The following is a 17,156-nucleotide window of genomic DNA, read 5'->3' as shown; positions in this document are numbered from 1 at the left end:
AAATAGTTATAAGACCCGTTATAGTGATAAGCAGTGATGCAAATATGTTAAGGTTACAAGGCAACAGAGGAGAAAATGAAAGAATGAAGTTGTAGCCTGGCTGGGAGAGGGAGAATTATTAATGGTGCTGTAGGATGCAGTGGGGAATGAACGATGTGTAACCACATACATAGCCTCACTTAAAACAATGGGTAGATGCCTCAAGGTTGTCTGTCTGTCTTCTGTTATTGACTGGGCATATCATATGCAGGCTCTCTCTCCATGGTTAGATGGTGTGAGTGAGGTGCAGTAAAGGTTAGCTGTAGAGGAAGGCCTTGCAGAATGGATAGGAAGTGGAGGGAACTGAGGTTATAGAGAGGATAGGAGGTCAAGAGGCCATTGGATTTACTGTATGTGTCCAAGCTTGTACCAGCATCCAGCTTTCACAGCATTGTCAGTACTCCTCCCCCTCTCGATATGTCCTACATTTAAATCAATGATAAAAGACACTGGGGAATTACTATTAGAATTTCTCAAATCAACTTTATATATCATGACTATTAAAAGTACAGGAAATACAGCAAATAGATAGCTCTGAGGGTAATGTTTGAAAGTGCTTCAGTTGTCATTGGAATATAGAGATAGAAAATAATCTACAAGTGTACATCTTGTCTGTATACTTTGAAGTGCGTCACCACTAGTATGCTACATAAGGTTATACATTTCCTTGAAAAATAATCCACACCAATATTCTACACCACGTAAAAGCATTGAGGGGAAAAGGCACATTTGTGATACAGCAGTCACATTATACTTGCAACGTAAGAGGCATTCCTTTTTGTGAGCCCAAGGCTGCAAAAGTGGTGGTGGTGAGCAGTTTAACTCAAGGTAACCTCCTGAAACCTGTCTGCAGCTGCTCAGGGTTCACACAGTATATAAGACTCCTCCCCCTCGCCTTGCCTCAGATAAGAAAGTGAATGTCAATTTTGCAGGTTGCGAGATCAATAAAGAGAAAATTGCACACCTTTTGTTCAAGAACACTTCAGCCAACCCCGCTGGAAGCAAACCACCCCAGTAAAACAATAATTTGTCTCCGTCCTCTTACACGCAGCCAGCCTTTGATAATAGCTTCGATTTTACTCTGCATCCATAACCCAGGCACCTCTCCTCCCACCTTGACATCTTCCCTCCTTCCTATTCCTCACTCCCTTTCACCATCTTTCTCCATTTGTTCCCCTACTTCTCCTCTCCATCTCTTGGCGCGGTCACACCAGTGGTTGTTTGTCTCCACTGGTAGAGGCCAGAGACTCCACACTGGCTGTGTAGATGGGCTTCTTCTGAGAGTGGTCATCACTGGAGGTAGAGAGAGGGGGAGGAGAGAAAGAGTGAGTTGCACCATTATTTGTAAATGGACTGCCCAGAGAACCCCAGAGGAAAGGGGACTACCTAGTCAGTTGAATGCCTTCAACTGAAATGTGTCTTCTGCATTTAACCCAACCCCTTTGAATTAGGAGAGAAAGATAGAGAGTTGCACCATTATTTGTAAATGGACTGCCCAGAGAACCACAGAGGAGAGAAATACATTTAAAAGAGAACAAATAGACTGCCAACCAGTGATCTACAGAATATACTGTAGGTCAAACACAGAGATGTAAAGAGCAACCTAACCTCAATAGCTTTCATATATTATATAAGACAGAATACCTATTACAGAAAGCATGTACTGTACTCATGTTGTAATCACCCTGATATGAGGTTGACCAACATAAGTTGTGGGTCACAATGTGTCTGATTACTGTGTATTTATTATGATTTTAACAGTACATACTATATGACCACAGTATCCTTTACATGTTTTGCAAGAGTCTGGTGAAAACACACCCACATGAAAAAAATACTATAGTATGCATTGTAGTGATTTGCGGACTACAGTCTGCAAAACACTACAGTGAATACTGTAGTACTTAGTGTAGTATATACAGTCAACTCTATTTACAGTATAAATACAGTAGTAAAAGAAAACATGTAGTATATACTACAGTAATTAATGTAGTCTTTTTGTGGACTGTAGTATAATGTAGTGTTTTTGTAAACATTACTGTTGTGTTTTTGCAGACGTTACTGTAGTGTTCACTATACTGTTTGTTTTATTATCTTTGACATAGAAGTGAAGGCTTTCTCTTAGAAGAAACCTACTAGAGAAATTCTAAGAGCAGATTTTCCATAACCTGTAAGTAGGTAGGACTGGGGTCTGAACGTCAGCTCTTTTCTCTAACCTGTAAGTAGGTAGGACTGGGGTCTGAACGTCAGCTCTTTTCTCTAACCTGTAAGTAGGTAGGACTGGGGTCTGAACGTCAGCTCTTTTCTCTAACCTGTAAGTAGGTAGGACTGGGGTCTGAACGTCAGCTCTTTTCCCTGACCTGTAAGTAGGTAGGACTGGGGTCTGAACGTCAGCTCTTTTCTCTAACCTGTAAGTAGGTAGGACTGGGGTCTGAACGTCAGCTCTTTTCTCTGACCTGTAAGTAGGTAGGACTGGGGTCTGAACGTCAGCTCTTTTCTCTGACCTGTAAGTAGGTAGGACTGGGGTCTGAACGTCAGCTCTTTTCTCTAACCTGTAAGTAGGTGGGACTGGGGTCTGAACGTCAGCTCCTTTCTCTAACCTGTAAGTACGTGGGACTGGGGTCTGAACGTCAGCTCTTTTCTCTGACCTGTAAGTAGGTAGGACTGGGGTCTGAACGTCAGCTCTTTTCTCTAACCTGTAAGTAGGTAGGACTGGGGTCTGAACGTCAGCTCTTTTCTCTAACCTGTAAGTAGGTAGGACTGGGGTCTGAACGTCAGCTCTTTTCTCTGACCTGTAAGTAGGTAGGACTGGGGTCTGAACGTCAGCTCTTTTCTCTGACCTGTAAGTAGGTAGGACTGGGGTCTGAACGTCAGCTCTTTTCTCTGACCTGTAAGTAGGTAGGACTGGGGTCTGAACGTCAGCTCTTTTCTCTGACCTGTAAGTAGGTAGGACTGGGGTCTGAACGTCAGCTCTTTTCTCTAACCTGTAAGTAGGTAGGACTGGGGTCTGAACGTCAGCTCTTTTCTCTAACCTGTAAGTAGGTAGGACTGGGGTCTGAACGTCAGCTCTTTTCTCTAACCTGTAAGTAGGTAGGACTGGGGTCTGAACATCAGCTCTTTTCTCTAACCTGTATGTAGGTAGGACTGGGGTCTGAACGTCAGCTCTTTTCTCTAACCTGTAAGTAGGTAGGACTGGGGTCTGAACGTCAGCTCTTTTCTCTAACCTGTAAGTAGGTAGGACTGGGGTCTGAACGTCAGCTCTTTTCTCTAACCTGTAAGTAGGTAGGACTGGGGTCTTAACGTCAGCTCTTTTCTCTAACCTGTAAGTAGGTAGGACTGGGGTCTGAACGTCAGCTCTTTTCTCTAACCTGTAAGTAGGTAGGACTGGGGTCTGAACGTCAGCTCTTTTCTCTAACCTGTAAGTAGGTAGGACTGGGGTCTGAACGTCAGCTCTTTTCTCTAACCTGTAAGTAGGTAGGACTGGGGTCTGAACGTCAGCTCTTTTCTCTGACCTGTAAGTAGGTAGGACTGGGGTCTGAACGTCAGCTCTTTTCTCTAACCTGTAAGTAGGTAGGACTGGGGTCTGAACGTCAGCTCTTTTCTCTAACCTGTAAGTAGGTAGGACTGGGATCTGAACGTCAGCTCTTTTCTCTAACCTGTAAGTAGGTAGGACTGGGATCTGAACGTCAGCTCTTTTCTCTAACCTGTAAGTAGGTAGGACTGGGGTCTGAACGTCAGCTCTTTTCTCTAACCTGTAAGTAGGTAGGACTGGGGTCTGAACGTCAGCTCTTTTCTCTATCCTGTAAGTAGGTAGGACTGGGGTCTGAACGTCAGCTCTTTTCTCTAACCTGTAAGTAGGTAGGACTGGGGTCTGAACGTCAGCTCTTTTCTCTGACCTGTAAGTAGGTAGGACTGGGGTCTGAACGTCAGCTTTTTTCTCTAACCTGTAAGTAGGTAGGACTGGGGTCTGAACGTCAGCTCTTTTCTCTAACCTGTAAGTAAGTAGGACTGGGGTCTGAACGTCAGCTCTTTTCTCTGACCTGTAAGTAGGTAGGACTGGGGTCTGAACGTCAGCTCTTTTCTCTGACCTGTAAGTAGGTAGGACTGGGGTCTGAACGTCAGCTCTTTTCTCTGACCTGTAAGTAGGTAGGACTGGGGTCTGAACGTCAGCTCTTTTCTCTGACCTGTAAGTAGGTAGGACTGGGGTCTGAACGTCAGCTCTTTTCTCTAACCTGTAAGTAGGTAGGACTGGGGTCTGAACGTCAGCTCTTTTCTCTAACCTGTAAGTAGGTAGGACTGGGGTCTGAACGTCAGCTCTTTTCTCTAACCTGTAAGTAGGTAGGACTGGGGTCTGAACATCAGCTCTTTTCTCTAACCTGTATGTAGGTAGGACTGGGGTCTGAACGTCAGCTCTTTTCTCTAACCTGTAAGTAGGTAGGACTGGGGTCTGAACATCAGCTCTTTTCTCTAACCTGTAAGTAGGTAGGACTGGGGTCTGAACGTCAGCTCTTTTCTCTAACCTGTAAGTAGGTAGGACTGGGGTCTGAACGTCAGCTCTTTTCTCTAACCTGTAAGTAGGTAGGACTGGGGTCTGAACGTCAGCTCTTTTCTCTAACCTGTAAGTAGGTAGGACTGGGGTCTGAACGTCAGCTCTTTTCTCTAACCTGTAAGTAGGTAGGACTGGGGTCTGAACGTCAGCTCTTTTCTCTAACCTGTAAGTAGGTAGGACTGGGGTCTGAACGTCAGCTCTTTTCTCTGACCTGTATGGAACACAATATATGGTCTATACTTGGCATGTAGATGTCTTACTTATAGGTGGCACAAATTGGGATAGGGGAATGGGCAGGGTATATGAAAATTAAATACTGTAGTATTTACCTTAGTTTAAAAAGTGTAGTGTTTTGCAGACATTACTGTAGTATTCTACAACATTCTATAGTGAGTACTACACATGATCGAGGGATACTACAGTGTGTAGTATAGTTTTCTACAGTATACCACAGAATTCAACAGTAAGTACTGTAGTATTTTATATTAAGCTGTAGTATTTTTTCATGTGGGCAGGGAAGAGATCAGGGAGGAAGTCAGCGACTGGGTCGAGCTGGTCACCGCCACTGGGACGCAGCGGTCTACAAGAACACTGACACACACAGTAAATCCACCTTAGCCTTGGTACTATCGTAAGAGTCAGAGTGAAATATAAGGCAATAGATATAATATATTGGCCTGGCTATAACCTGGGATAAATGGAAGAGGGGAGGGGAAGAAGATAAGAGAAAGGAGGGGGCACCACACACACACACACACACAGGGAGGGAGAGAGAGAGAGAGGTGAGAAGGGCACTGTGCCACAGAGCTCAGCACTCACATGGGTCCCTTGGTGCTCTTGGCCTGCTTGGCCCTGCGGACCAGGAAGACGGTGATAGACAGGATGAGCACCAGGAGAACTGCCCCCGCCACGGAGGTCATCAACACCAGGTTGGTGGAGTCGTACCAGGCTTGGTTGAGACGGCCGTTGGTGGCTGCAGACCGGAGAGTCAGACACACTACAGGCTTTAATACCGGATGATTCACAGACAGTTTATTTTGTTAGCCTAGCTCCATACTGTCCATGTTGTAGTGTATCCAACTCTTCTGGAAAAGATGGTTATAATCTGACCCTGCTGGTCATCTATGAACGTTCGAATGTCTTGAAAAACGATCTGGCCTTAATGGCCACATGCATCTCCACCTGGTACAGCCAGAAGAGCCTGATTCCTCTCTAGGTTTCTTCCTAGGTTCCTGCTTTTTAGGGAGTTTTTCCTAGCCTCTGTGCTGCTTCATCTGCATAGCTTGCTCTCTGGGGTTTTAGGCTGGGCATCTGTAAAGCACTGTGACAACTGCTGATGTAAAAAGGGCTGTATTAAATACATTTGATTGATTAAAAATAGTGTAAAATGAAGGGCAATTAATTGTTCACTTCGATTGTTCACTTCGATTATTCACTTCCACTTCATACTGAAGCAGTGTCTTTACTGTTATAATTGACATGCATCCAGTTTGATTGGCGTAACTGACTTGGAGGCTAGATAATTGAAACGATTGTAATCGCAAGGATTATAATTGACTCTATATTGGCGATATGATCGTGTGGAAAAACCTGTGACCGTTAATGCAGCGTAATCATCTCACAGGTCGCTGATGAAAAATTGGATTAGCTGTAACGTAATGAGTCCTCTTCTTCAGTGACATATTTAGTGTCCTAAGACACGTCCTCTGCAGTGGCCAGTTCCTCTCCTCCATCACATAGCCGTAAGACCCTCGCCTTCATGGGAGCTCCTCCTCCCCATATGTGCCTTGGCCCTAACATCTGTACTTCTCGCCCTCCCTCTTCTCCTTCCTGCATTCTAACCCCTACACATAATGTCCCTCTTCATAACCCCTGACCCCCGTAGTCCCCCCCTTCCTAACCCCTGACCCCTACCTACCTGGCAGCACAGTGATGGAGATGGTGCTGCTCTTCTTCAGGCTGGACAGGGTGGGGTGCTCAGCCATGCAGGTGTAGTCTCCACCATCCTCCATCCTCACCTTCTTCAGCCTCAGCTTGGAGGAGGGCACGATCCAGTCCTCTCCCTGATAGAGGGAAGGATGGTGGATGAGAGAGAGGAGAGAGAGAGGGGGGTGCGAATGGAGGAGAAAGCGAGCGAACAAGTCAAGAAAACGTTTTTCAGTGGAGTTACAGTATGCGTGTTCCTGTGAGAGAAGCAATAAACTCCCAGACAAGGTGTATTTACCTGAACAAATTGAATAAATTCCACATAAACCCCATTCACTGACCTAGATGAGGCAATCAGCAAAGAATAGCACAGCAACACTGTTAACACAACACATAATGAGAAAACGGGAGGCACTGTGGACACAGAACTAGCTGCTGCGCTATTATTAAGAGGGAGAGTTAGACACAGTAGGGGAGGAATAATAGGAGAAACAGAATAGAAACAAACAAAAAAAATACATTACACCTTGCAAATGATTTGGCTCCTGGGATCTCACATTTTCCTGCCAAGAAAGTCCATTTCAATTTGAATGAGGGGCTGAATTAAGAGGATTTCAAGGAAAGGCCAGGTTTGGCCAAAACAGCATTCTGTATGCAAATCCACTGGCTCAGACGCATCCAGTCTCTTGCCTGCCTCCTATGGACATTACTGGAGACCGGGACTGTGCAGTCAGTCAGCAGCTGCCCATCAAATGGCCCATACTGTTTGTTTCTCTGCCCCTATAATTCCTCCCATCCCCATCCTTGAATATTTTCTACCCCAAATCCAAATGTATAAACAGTTATGCAAATAGTTATGAATGTGTGGACAGACTGGTTCAAAAGGTAGATGGAGGATATTCACAGTGATGGATATTGGAGGGTGGAGGGGTATTCTTTCTAAAGACATTCAAATTCAGAAAAATGTATTAAAGTGAGGACTAACTTGATATTAAAGGCGTGAAATTGTATCAGGTCTGAAATAGTGGACCACAATGTGCTGAAGTAGTGATACCTTATTTTACCACTAGGGAGCAGCAAATCAATTCACCAAGGTCTTATTGTTGTCTGCGTGGCCATTCGGAGTTTGACATTTAGCATTGAGAGGTCTTAATTCCCCTGGGCATTTGGTTTGTGGCTTTGGTAACAGCAAGTTGAATAATTCAACAATGATTAACTGAACATTGAAAAATCATTAGGATTCTATCAACAGATTGGCTTTCAGGTTGCCACTTGTTGTCTAGACCTCATTAAACTATTAATCCTCTGTAAGTGGGCAAGCTGCTCTCCAGAAAGAGGAGGGCCCAAACCAGGGAATAACAATGAATACTGAGCACCTCTTATGGTGCTGAGAGAGAAAGAGGAGCGGGACAGAGAGTGAGAGATCGAGCGATAGAAGGCCAGATCCTGACAGACCCAAACTCACATATTTCTGCCAGAAGTATTGTGGTGCCTCAGAGGCTGTGGTGGAGCACTCCACCTCCACGTCGTCGCCTAGTGTCACAAGCAGGTTTTCCTTGATGAACTTCCGGCTGGAGGTGGACACATCGTACACAGACAGCTCACGCATGTCTGAACAGGGGATCAGAAACACAGCAGGTTCAGGCAGAAATCAAGAAGAATGCATGCATGATGGTTTTAAGAGGTTTGAGTGCGTGTGTGCAGCTGTGCACGGTGTACAAGCATGCATAAACATGAGTCAACAGAGCCATATCCCTGAGTATACTGCAGTATCGTGCCTCAAATCCTCTACAAATTACCCATGAGGAGGGAACAATCAGATAATGGTAATTGCCTTCATCTTCCTAAGTCCTCACAATGGTGCACTGTGGAGTGTGACGGTTCATTTTCTCCCTCTCTACGTCAACGGAACCATCTCCATGTGCCTTGGGCTCTCTCCTTCTGTCCACACAAATAATTCCCCATTATCGATTGCTCCACAGGCAAAGAAGCCTATCAAAAGACATGACGGACAATTTGATCGCCCCTGTAGCGGGAGGGAAAATAGGCCTCACGCTATGACCACCCTTTCATGTGCCTTGTACAATACATCTCTTCTTCTGGTTGCTTTGTATTTCTATCTATCCCCTGTGAATTTTCCTTTCTGGAACATTGTTTTTGAAAACAATGAGGAGAATGGATATACTGTACGGTGGAGTGGACAGCAGGCGCTCCTCCTGGAGAGCTACTACTGGGTGTGCAGGGGTTTGTTCCAGCACTACACTTACCCTCCAGATTCAGCTAATCAAGGTTCTGGGGAGCAGCTGATACAAATCAGGTGTATTAAAGCAGGGTTGTACTAAAAGCCTGCATACCCAGCAGCTCTCCAGGAGGTTTGGTCTTTCCTGCGGTGCTGACTTATTTGCCATTTTAAAACATTATTTTTAAAAACAGCTGTTACAGACATGCATGTGACTATATTGCCCACCCCATACTCACATTCGACGGTGATAGCCAGGGGCTGGGAGGAGTTGTCGGGTGCCGTGGCGTTGTCTGCGACACAGCGGTAGAGTCCCTGGTGGAAGTAGCTGTGGATGCTGCGGATGGACAGAAGCAATTGGCTCGCCTGACGCCTCAAGATAACACCGGTGAAACATCGGCGGTACATGGGCTCCTCCTCCAGCCGATACCACTTATTCATGTACTGATGGAGAGTAGGAGCGAGAGGAACAGTGAGAGAGAAACAGAGATTTACCTAATCTGCAAACAGCAGTCATATGCAGGACTGGCTCAGTGATATGAGTAGTAGTAGTAGAGAGAATGATTACCTTCTTGGTCTGCACACATTGGTCATTTTATATACAACAAAATGATAAAGCTGAGCCCTGTTGACATAATTAAACATTCTGCACTAACTGAAGTCGAGTTCAAGTCATGTTTCGATAAGTGTAGCACCTCAACACGCTTTACTTCACATAGTTCAGCAACAGAATTGGCAATCATATAACGCAATTATAAGTAAAGTCAGAGGTAGAAGTAGCCTGTGTCCTGACCTTGGAAAACTTCTCAAAGTGGACTTGGCTGGTGTTGAGCTCCGAGTCAGAAAGCAGACATTCCAGGGTGACTTCATCGTTCTCCAGAACAGGCTTGTCTGGTCCCTTTATGACCAGGGCCGCTAGACAGCACAGAAGAAGACAACAAGGACCAAATCAACACCATCGTCATACACTTTAGTTGTCAATGCTAGTTTATTGTTTAGTTAATCTCGTCCCATGGCTGGTAGTAGACAAGATTATTGTTTAGCCCACCTATTGCTATAGTCATTCCAGTGGGGTTTTTGTTTGATAAGTATTTTGATACACTTCAGTGGATGGGCTGGTGCGCCTAACAAATCGGGCCACATATAGGGCATTAGACTGGGCTGTTGCAGCAGCTTACTGTTTGAGTGACAAATACATTGTTTTATTTTTATACAAGCTCTTCCTTTTCCTTCTCTTTGTCTGACTCAGACCGGACTGGCATTTAGCCAAATACAGTCATATGAACAACAGGTTTGTCTACTTGACTAGGAGATGCTGGTAATAAAAGGTTGGTAGGAGGTCCCCTGCTGGACAAAGCGTTTTAGTGCAAAAACACAGACCAACCACGCACTTGCATTACTTGTCATAGGAGCTGAACAACACGTTGAAAGTTCACAATTTCACGGGGATGACTGTGGCATTATCGATCCACACCATGGTTAATGTTGAAGAAAAGCAATTGGAAACATGTTTTCGATAGTGACAAAAAAACTAAACAATGACTTAAATTGCTTTTCTCCACAAGCGTTGAGTCTCCAAGGTAAATCAAATCCCTTGGAGATGGATAGAGGCGCGGAGATTAATTTGATTTGTCACTTTCAATTTCGTATTCAGATAATTGGCTTTTCAGGGTAGTTCCGCTCTCAATTAAAAATGGAATCGATGACACAGGCACAAACAGAGACGATATAAAAATATATACACATACATCTGCGTCGCCTGATTTTACGCAGCACTTGAGATCGTTTCAGCGCGACCAAATAAACACTTGCAAAACCGAGAACAAAATAATCTCTTTCCCATAATATACCAACCATGTGAGTATAAGCCCTTATGTGATGCCAACACAGCTGTCCTACAATATCTTGTCAAGCAGTGGTGGAAAAAGTACCCAATTGTCATACTTGCGTCAAAGTAAAGATACTGTAATGAAACAGCAGGGAGCAAGTCTCAAACCCTCGACCTCCTAGCCCGAGGTCCGGCGCGCTATCGACTGTGCCGCAAAAGCATGCTCAAGCCGCAGAGTCGATTTCCGCGCTTATAAACCCAGGGTCGTTACACTACTCCCTCCTTTCAAAGAGCGCGTCCTCGCGCTAGCTTGCGACTTTACGTCTTACAGGAACGCGCTCACCGGCCAAGCACATGCACTGTCGTGGATGCGAGGTCCGATCCCACTTCTGACACCAATGTAATGAAATAGCAGTCTCGAACCCTCGACCTCCTAGCCCGAGGTCCGGCGCGCTATCGACTGTGCCGCAAAAGCATGCTCGAGCGGCAGAGTCGATTTCCGCGCTTATAAAACCAGGGTCGTTACAATACCTTCATAAAAAATGACTCAAGTGAAAGTGAAAGTCACCCAGTAAAATACTACTTGAATAAAAGTCTAAAAGTATTTGGTTTTAAATCTACTTCAGTATCAAAAGTAAATGGAATTGCTCAAATCTACTTCAGTATCAAAAGTCAAAGTAAAACACTCCAACATCATTTATAAAAGATGCGTTTGTGTTTAGTGAGTCCGCCAGAGCTGAGGCAGAGGGATGACAGGGACTTTCTCTTGATAAGTGCGTGAATTGGACCGTTTCTGTCCTGTTAAGCATTCAACATTTATAGTACTTTTGGGTGTCAGGGAAAATGTAAGGAGTAAAAAGTACATCAATTTACTTAGGAATGTAATGGAGTAAAAGTTGTCCGAAATATAAATAGTGAAGTAAAGTAGAGATACTCCAAAAACGACTTAAGTAAAAATAGTTTAAAGTACTACTTAAGTACTTTACACCACTGTTGTCAAGAAAACTAATTTGAAGAACAATGCTGAAGAGTTCACGTTTGCAGTTGAATCAAAACAAATAAGACTACATAACATGTAAGTGTAAAGAGAGAGTAGAATAAAATGAAATTCACTCAGTTAAAGTAAATAAAATTATATTTACCAATACTGCTGTGAGCATGTGCAATTACTAAAATCGCAAAGAGTATAAAACCTCTCATGTTTGTTATTGAATTCTGGGTATGGATGAGTATTCCCACTCTGCTTCAGTGTCTGTATCTAAATACTGCAAATCCGCCTGACTGTCGAAAGGAACGTCTGGCACTGTACTTATTGATACTGGGGGAGGCGTGGCTTCCAATGTTGTCTTTCTTTCAAAGTTTGGAAACAAGCTTTACAAACATATTATTATATATACACACACACACATACACCTCTTTCTTTCCACGTGCCGAATGTTTTTATTAAAGTGTTTATTTCTGTTTGGTTTTAAATAACTGTTCTCCACTGTCGTATATATTAAGTAAAAACAAGACGTGTGTATATTGATAACAATGGGAGTATACGCTCCAATTACCAATCACTCGTTACTGCGTCACTTGTCTCCGTGCGCTCAGGATGTTGATGTACAGTTTCACGCAGGTCAGTGCTATACGAGATCATTGGAAAGTCCCTACCCACAACCACAACCATAGCACTTACCTAACATTTTAAAATTCTACTTTAATGGGGTAGGGATGTCCCAAAGATCCCGGATAGCACTGATCGTGTCATTCGTGGCTTTTGTCACACACGAGAGCTTTTGCCACACACAGGAGCTTTCGCCATCTAGAAGTCAATTATCTGTCCTTAACCAAACCTGTCCCTACTTCTGGTGAGCCCGAAAATGGTTCCGTGTACACTTAATTATCTATGACAAGTGGAAGGACGCTCTTTAAGCATGGGGATGCCGTTTTTTACCCATGTGGACTGTTCTGCGTCGCCTGATTTTACGCAGCACTTGAGATCGTTTCAGCGCGACCAAATAAACACTTGCAAAACCGAGAACAAAATAATCTATTTCCAATAGGTACTGCGAAATGCTGATGTAGAGTTTCGAGGTAGAGTTAACACACTTGAAACATAGCCTTTTCATGGACACATTTTGATTAGTCAAACTACAATGTCTCATATGCATGTCCTTTTTTCTGTTTCTGGTAAACCAATTCTTCCATTTCTGTAGTGTCATCACTAGTGGCTTGTCATGCTATATGTCTGATACTATTATCTGGGAGACCTTATACAAGCCTTGCCTGTTGTTGGGAATCCCAGCTGACCGTGGTTTTAGTATCAGTTTATACCAGTTAGTAAACATCTGAGACACTCAGAAGCACATATTGGGTCAAAGAGGCTGGAGTGAAATGATCATTACATAAGGCCCAATAGATGTTGTTGTTGAAAAACCCTGAATGACTGAGGCAATCATTTACTGAAAACTGGTCTATGTGGAAAAACAGATGGATATATAAAATGTATTTTGACAGGGAGTCATGCTAACACCATGGTCTCTTTTACAGATGAGCCCGGTATACATACACACTATATACATCAATATACACAAATATTCACATCAATACACAATCATAGAAAATAGAAAACCAACACAATCTCCAGTAAAAAGGTCCTCAATCAGCCTTTTGAACTGCCCTAGAGGCTACAGAATACCAAAGAAGGGAAGTTGGCCAAACAGAAGTTTCAATAGTTTCAGTGTCTGAAACGAAAGACCCTAGGCAACAGTAGCATTTGAAAATGGTGGGAGGAAACACAGATGTGTAGATCAGTGGTACCCAACCCTTTTCAGTAACTGGACCACCAACTGAATTGTGCTCTGCCCAGACTACCCCTGAAGCACAGGAGGTTGGTGGTACCTTCATTTGGGAGGATACGCTCATGATAATGGCTGGAGCGGAATCGGTGGAATGGTATCAAATACATCAAACAAATGGTTTTCATGCGTTTGATTCCATTCCATTTACTCCATTCCGGCCATTATTATGAGCCGTCCTCCCCTCAGCAGCCTCCACTGCTGAAGTACCCCCCTCATGTGCATTTTACCAGTAGGCCTATGGTCTCATGAGTCTTCTCAAGTACCCCCTGTGGATAGGCCAAGTAGCCCCAGGGGTCCTAGTACCACTGATTGGGAACCACTGATCTAGAGAAGGGGTGTCAAACTCATTCCATGGAGGGCCTAGTGTCTACAGGTTTTTGGTTTTTCCTTTCATTTAAGCCTGAGATAACCATGTGAGGGGAGTTCCTTACTAATTAGTGACCTTAATTCATAAATCAAGGACAAGGGAGCAGCTAAAACCCGCAGACACTCGGACCTCCGTGGAATGAGTTTGACACCTGTAGCCTAGACAGACTAGTTTCAGAGCCTGTGTTTCTGCTGCTATGCTTCTAAATGACCACTAGGTGGAGATCTGAAGCAATAGAAAACAGGTCAACAAACCATGTGTCTCTGAGAAATGATCCTGATTAAAAAAATATACTTTGTATAAGAAATATCTTCCAACAGTGAAGATATTGATCCTCAATAAAATCACTAAACCACTTTAACATATCAGTGGTCATGAAGCTTAGTACAGTGTGGTTTATGCAAATATATGTATTTTTTATGTACATGAATGATCTAATCTGAGATCAAAGGCACAATGAGCTAAATAGATAAACTGATATACACAAGTTTATACGGGCCTACAATATCAGATTCTATTATTACAAAATATAAATTACATAATGATGCTAAATACAACATATCTTCACCTCTTCACTTACTTTTTATTTAACTAGGCAAGTCAGTTAAGAACAAATTCTTATTTACAATGACGGCCTACCCCGACCAAACCCTCCCCTAACCCGGACGACACTGGGCCAATTGTGCACCGCCCTATGGGACAATGTCTTACAGTGTCATACATTTGGATGACGTTATCTGTGGATTTTGCCAAACCAGTAAAATAAATACAAAAATAATCAAAAGCTCTCAAATAATCATCTTTAGTAGCCTAATCATGGTACTTGGCTTTTTGACAAACAGAAAATTGGACTCCCAAAATGTGAAAATTAGTGCATCTTTTAAAGTGGAAATTCAATCTCAAATAAGTAATATATCCCATTGATAGAGACAGTTTATTTTTCACTGTGGAATTAGCTTGATCTTTTTTTCCCTCGATGAGTCTCAAGCTTTCTGCCTCTTCTCACCTCTCCATTTTTCCCCACCTCTCCCTTAGCCTTTGATCCAACGATGTACTGCATCAAGCTTCCATCTACCATCTCTCCCTCTTCCCCCTCTCTCTCTCACCCCTCCCCCCCAGTGTCCCCCAGGCCCTCCTCCTCTACCCCTTCTGTAGAGTAGTGCACCACAGTTTGGTGTCGGTTTCTGGAGGGAGCGTCCCCAAAAAGCAGCCCACAGTCCTCACAGGTGTACAGCTGAGCCCTCCCTTCCCTGCTACTGCCCGGTTCTGCTCTCCTGGAGGGGATCTTCACACTGCTAGACTGGAACTGGAGCTCTTTGTCTGAGGTTACAGTCAGACCTGACCCTGGAGGAGCACGGAGAGACCCAGGGGAAAGGATTTTGGTCGGGGCAGGAGTAATGCTGGAGCTCACGTCAGTATGGGGGTTGTTGCGTAACCTGTTTGGATTGGCACTGGGGCGTTCCACAGCAGCTGAGCTGTCTAGACTCTGTCTCCCCCTATGGGACCCACCGGCTCCTCCACCCCCTCCCATATCCGACACCATCCCATGGACAGTGCGCTGGTGGAAGCGGATGCCGGAGCGGTTGGAGAAGCCCTTCCCACAGAGGCTGCACACAAACGGCCGTTCCCCGGTGTGGATCCTTGTGTGGATCTTCAGTGCCCCCGACTGGGTGAAGCACTTCTCACACTGGGTGCAGCGGTAGGGCTTCTCACCTGTGTGGGTCCTTTGGTGGGCCCGGACCCCGGCCAGGTGGGGGAAGCCCCTCCCACAGTAGGTGCAGGCATAGGGTCTCTCCCCAGTGTGAATGCGCCGGTGGATCTTTAACGCTCCCGACTGGCTGAAGCTCTTGCCGCAGTCAGGGCATGAGTAGGGCCGGGCGCCGGTGTGTACGTTGAGGTGGATGCGGAGGTTGGAGTGGGAGTTGAAGGCGCGCCCGCACTCGGTGCACAGGAAGCCGCCGGCCTTGTGAGCGTGCTGGGTGCGCTGGTGCTGTAGCAGCTGAGAGGGTCGGGGGAAGGAGGCTGTACAGTGCATGCATGGGTGTAGGGTGGGGGACACTATGGTCACCCCTCCAACATGGTTCTGGGGGGGTGTGTTGCCCTGCTGGTCGCGGAAGAGCTGGGAGCAGGAGGGGAAGGAATGCTGGCAGGACAGGCAGGGGAAGGTGCCAGGGGCCAGGCCAGGGTGGGAGTGGTGGTGGGGCAGGCAGGTGGTAAGGGGGCAGTGGTGGTGGTAGTGGGTGTGTGTCTGGGAGAAGGGAAAGTCTGCTGCCCCCTGATGGTGGTGCAGTAGCTGGGTGCAGGTCTGGAAGCCCCGCCGGCAGCAGAAACAAGGGAAGGTGGGGATTTGAGGCAGGGGGCTTGGTGAAGAAGTACCCTGGTTAGTGGGAGTGGTAGGGGCTGGGCTGGGGCTCTGGGTGCTGGTCTCCTTGGCCTGACTCTGGGGCTGACTGAGCTCTGGGCTGTAGGTGCTGCTGGGCTTTATGGTCTGGAAGGAGGAAGAGGAGGAAGAGTAGGGGCAGCCAGGGCAAGTGCAGGTATGGTGCTGAGCTGTGTACAAGTCGGGGAAAAGACAAAAGCAAGAAAATACATTTATTATAAAGCCAGACAAGCCATTACCTACGAAAACTAAATCTGTTTCCTTAGTATTCCCTGTCCTTTCTTATTACTCCACAATGTTCTCCACTCACCTTGTCCACTGACGTCTCCGTCTCTGGCCTCTCTAATGCTCTCTGCCGGGATCTGTCTGGGCTGGGCTGAGCCTGGGGCTGCTGGTGGGGCGTCTTTTAGCCCCAGAGCCCCCCCAGAGACCATCAGGTCTCCAATGAACTGGTGCATCTCAAACCAGGAGCATGGGTCATGCTGGGTGGGGGAAAATGAAGAGGGAGGATAGGTGTCAATTGTAAATAGCAATGTGATTGCTTATACTACAACATAATATTTTATTTGTGACTTACATATAGATTAGCAATATTTTTAACATCAGTTTAACAAATATTTAAACTGTATTATATATATTTTTACAAATAGGCTACACAATAATATTCTCACTTCAAAATATGCATTTTATTGACAGGCCTATATACAGTACTTACGCTCACAGCTAACTTGTCTTTGTCCATGTAGAATAATGTGTAGTTAGTTATACGAAGTTTTTGCCGTCTGTTCCGTTTCATCAGCCTACATTGCTCGTAGCAAGAGAAATAAATTTGCGGTACTTAACCGAACCGTTTCCCCGATCGAGAATGAAGGTGATATCTGTTGCAAACTGTTGTGTTCTTACGTCAGCCACATTTACTGTTATCATCTTCGCCGGATTTCACAGATAAATTATTTCCGGGCCTTCTTACCATGTGACAATA

At 45.0% G+C, this 17,156-nt stretch overlaps 2 protein-coding genes across 2 annotated transcripts; both read right to left on the bottom strand.

The window, feature by feature from the left end:
- Nucleotides 1-502: 502 nt before the first annotated feature.
- Nucleotides 503-11,871, bottom strand: LOC120031317 (carcinoembryonic antigen-related cell adhesion molecule 18-like). The gene is made up of 7 exons (XM_038977024.1): nucleotides 11,724-11,871; nucleotides 9,547-9,668; nucleotides 8,993-9,197; nucleotides 7,980-8,125; nucleotides 6,507-6,651; nucleotides 5,408-5,561; nucleotides 503-1,332 (listed from the first exon to the last, which is right to left on the bottom strand). The coding sequence occupies exons 1-7, from the start codon at nucleotides 11,779-11,781 to the stop codon at nucleotides 1,245-1,247; spliced, it is 918 nt and encodes a 305-aa protein (XP_038832952.1). The 5' UTR covers nucleotides 11,782-11,871; the 3' UTR covers nucleotides 503-1,244.
- Nucleotides 11,872-14,896: 3,025 nt separating this feature from the next.
- On the bottom strand, nucleotides 14,897-17,102 carry LOC120030926 (zinc finger protein 835-like). The gene is made up of 3 exons (XM_038976431.1): nucleotides 16,890-17,102; nucleotides 16,485-16,656; nucleotides 14,897-16,344 (listed from the first exon to the last, which is right to left on the bottom strand). Exons 1-3 carry the CDS (start codon nucleotides 16,968-16,970, stop codon nucleotides 14,897-14,899), a joined length of 1,701 nt encoding a protein of 566 aa, XP_038832359.1. The 5' UTR covers nucleotides 16,971-17,102.
- Between the last annotated feature and the right edge of the window lie 54 nt (nucleotides 17,103-17,156).

The sequence above is a fragment of the Salvelinus namaycush genome, chromosome 37, assembly GCF_016432855.1.
Source record: "Salvelinus namaycush isolate Seneca chromosome 37, SaNama_1.0, whole genome shotgun sequence".
Taxonomy (NCBI): domain Eukaryota; kingdom Metazoa; phylum Chordata; class Actinopteri; order Salmoniformes; family Salmonidae; genus Salvelinus; species Salvelinus namaycush.
Note: the sequence above shows the minus strand (reverse complement) of the source record. Positions and strands in the feature narration are given on the sequence as shown.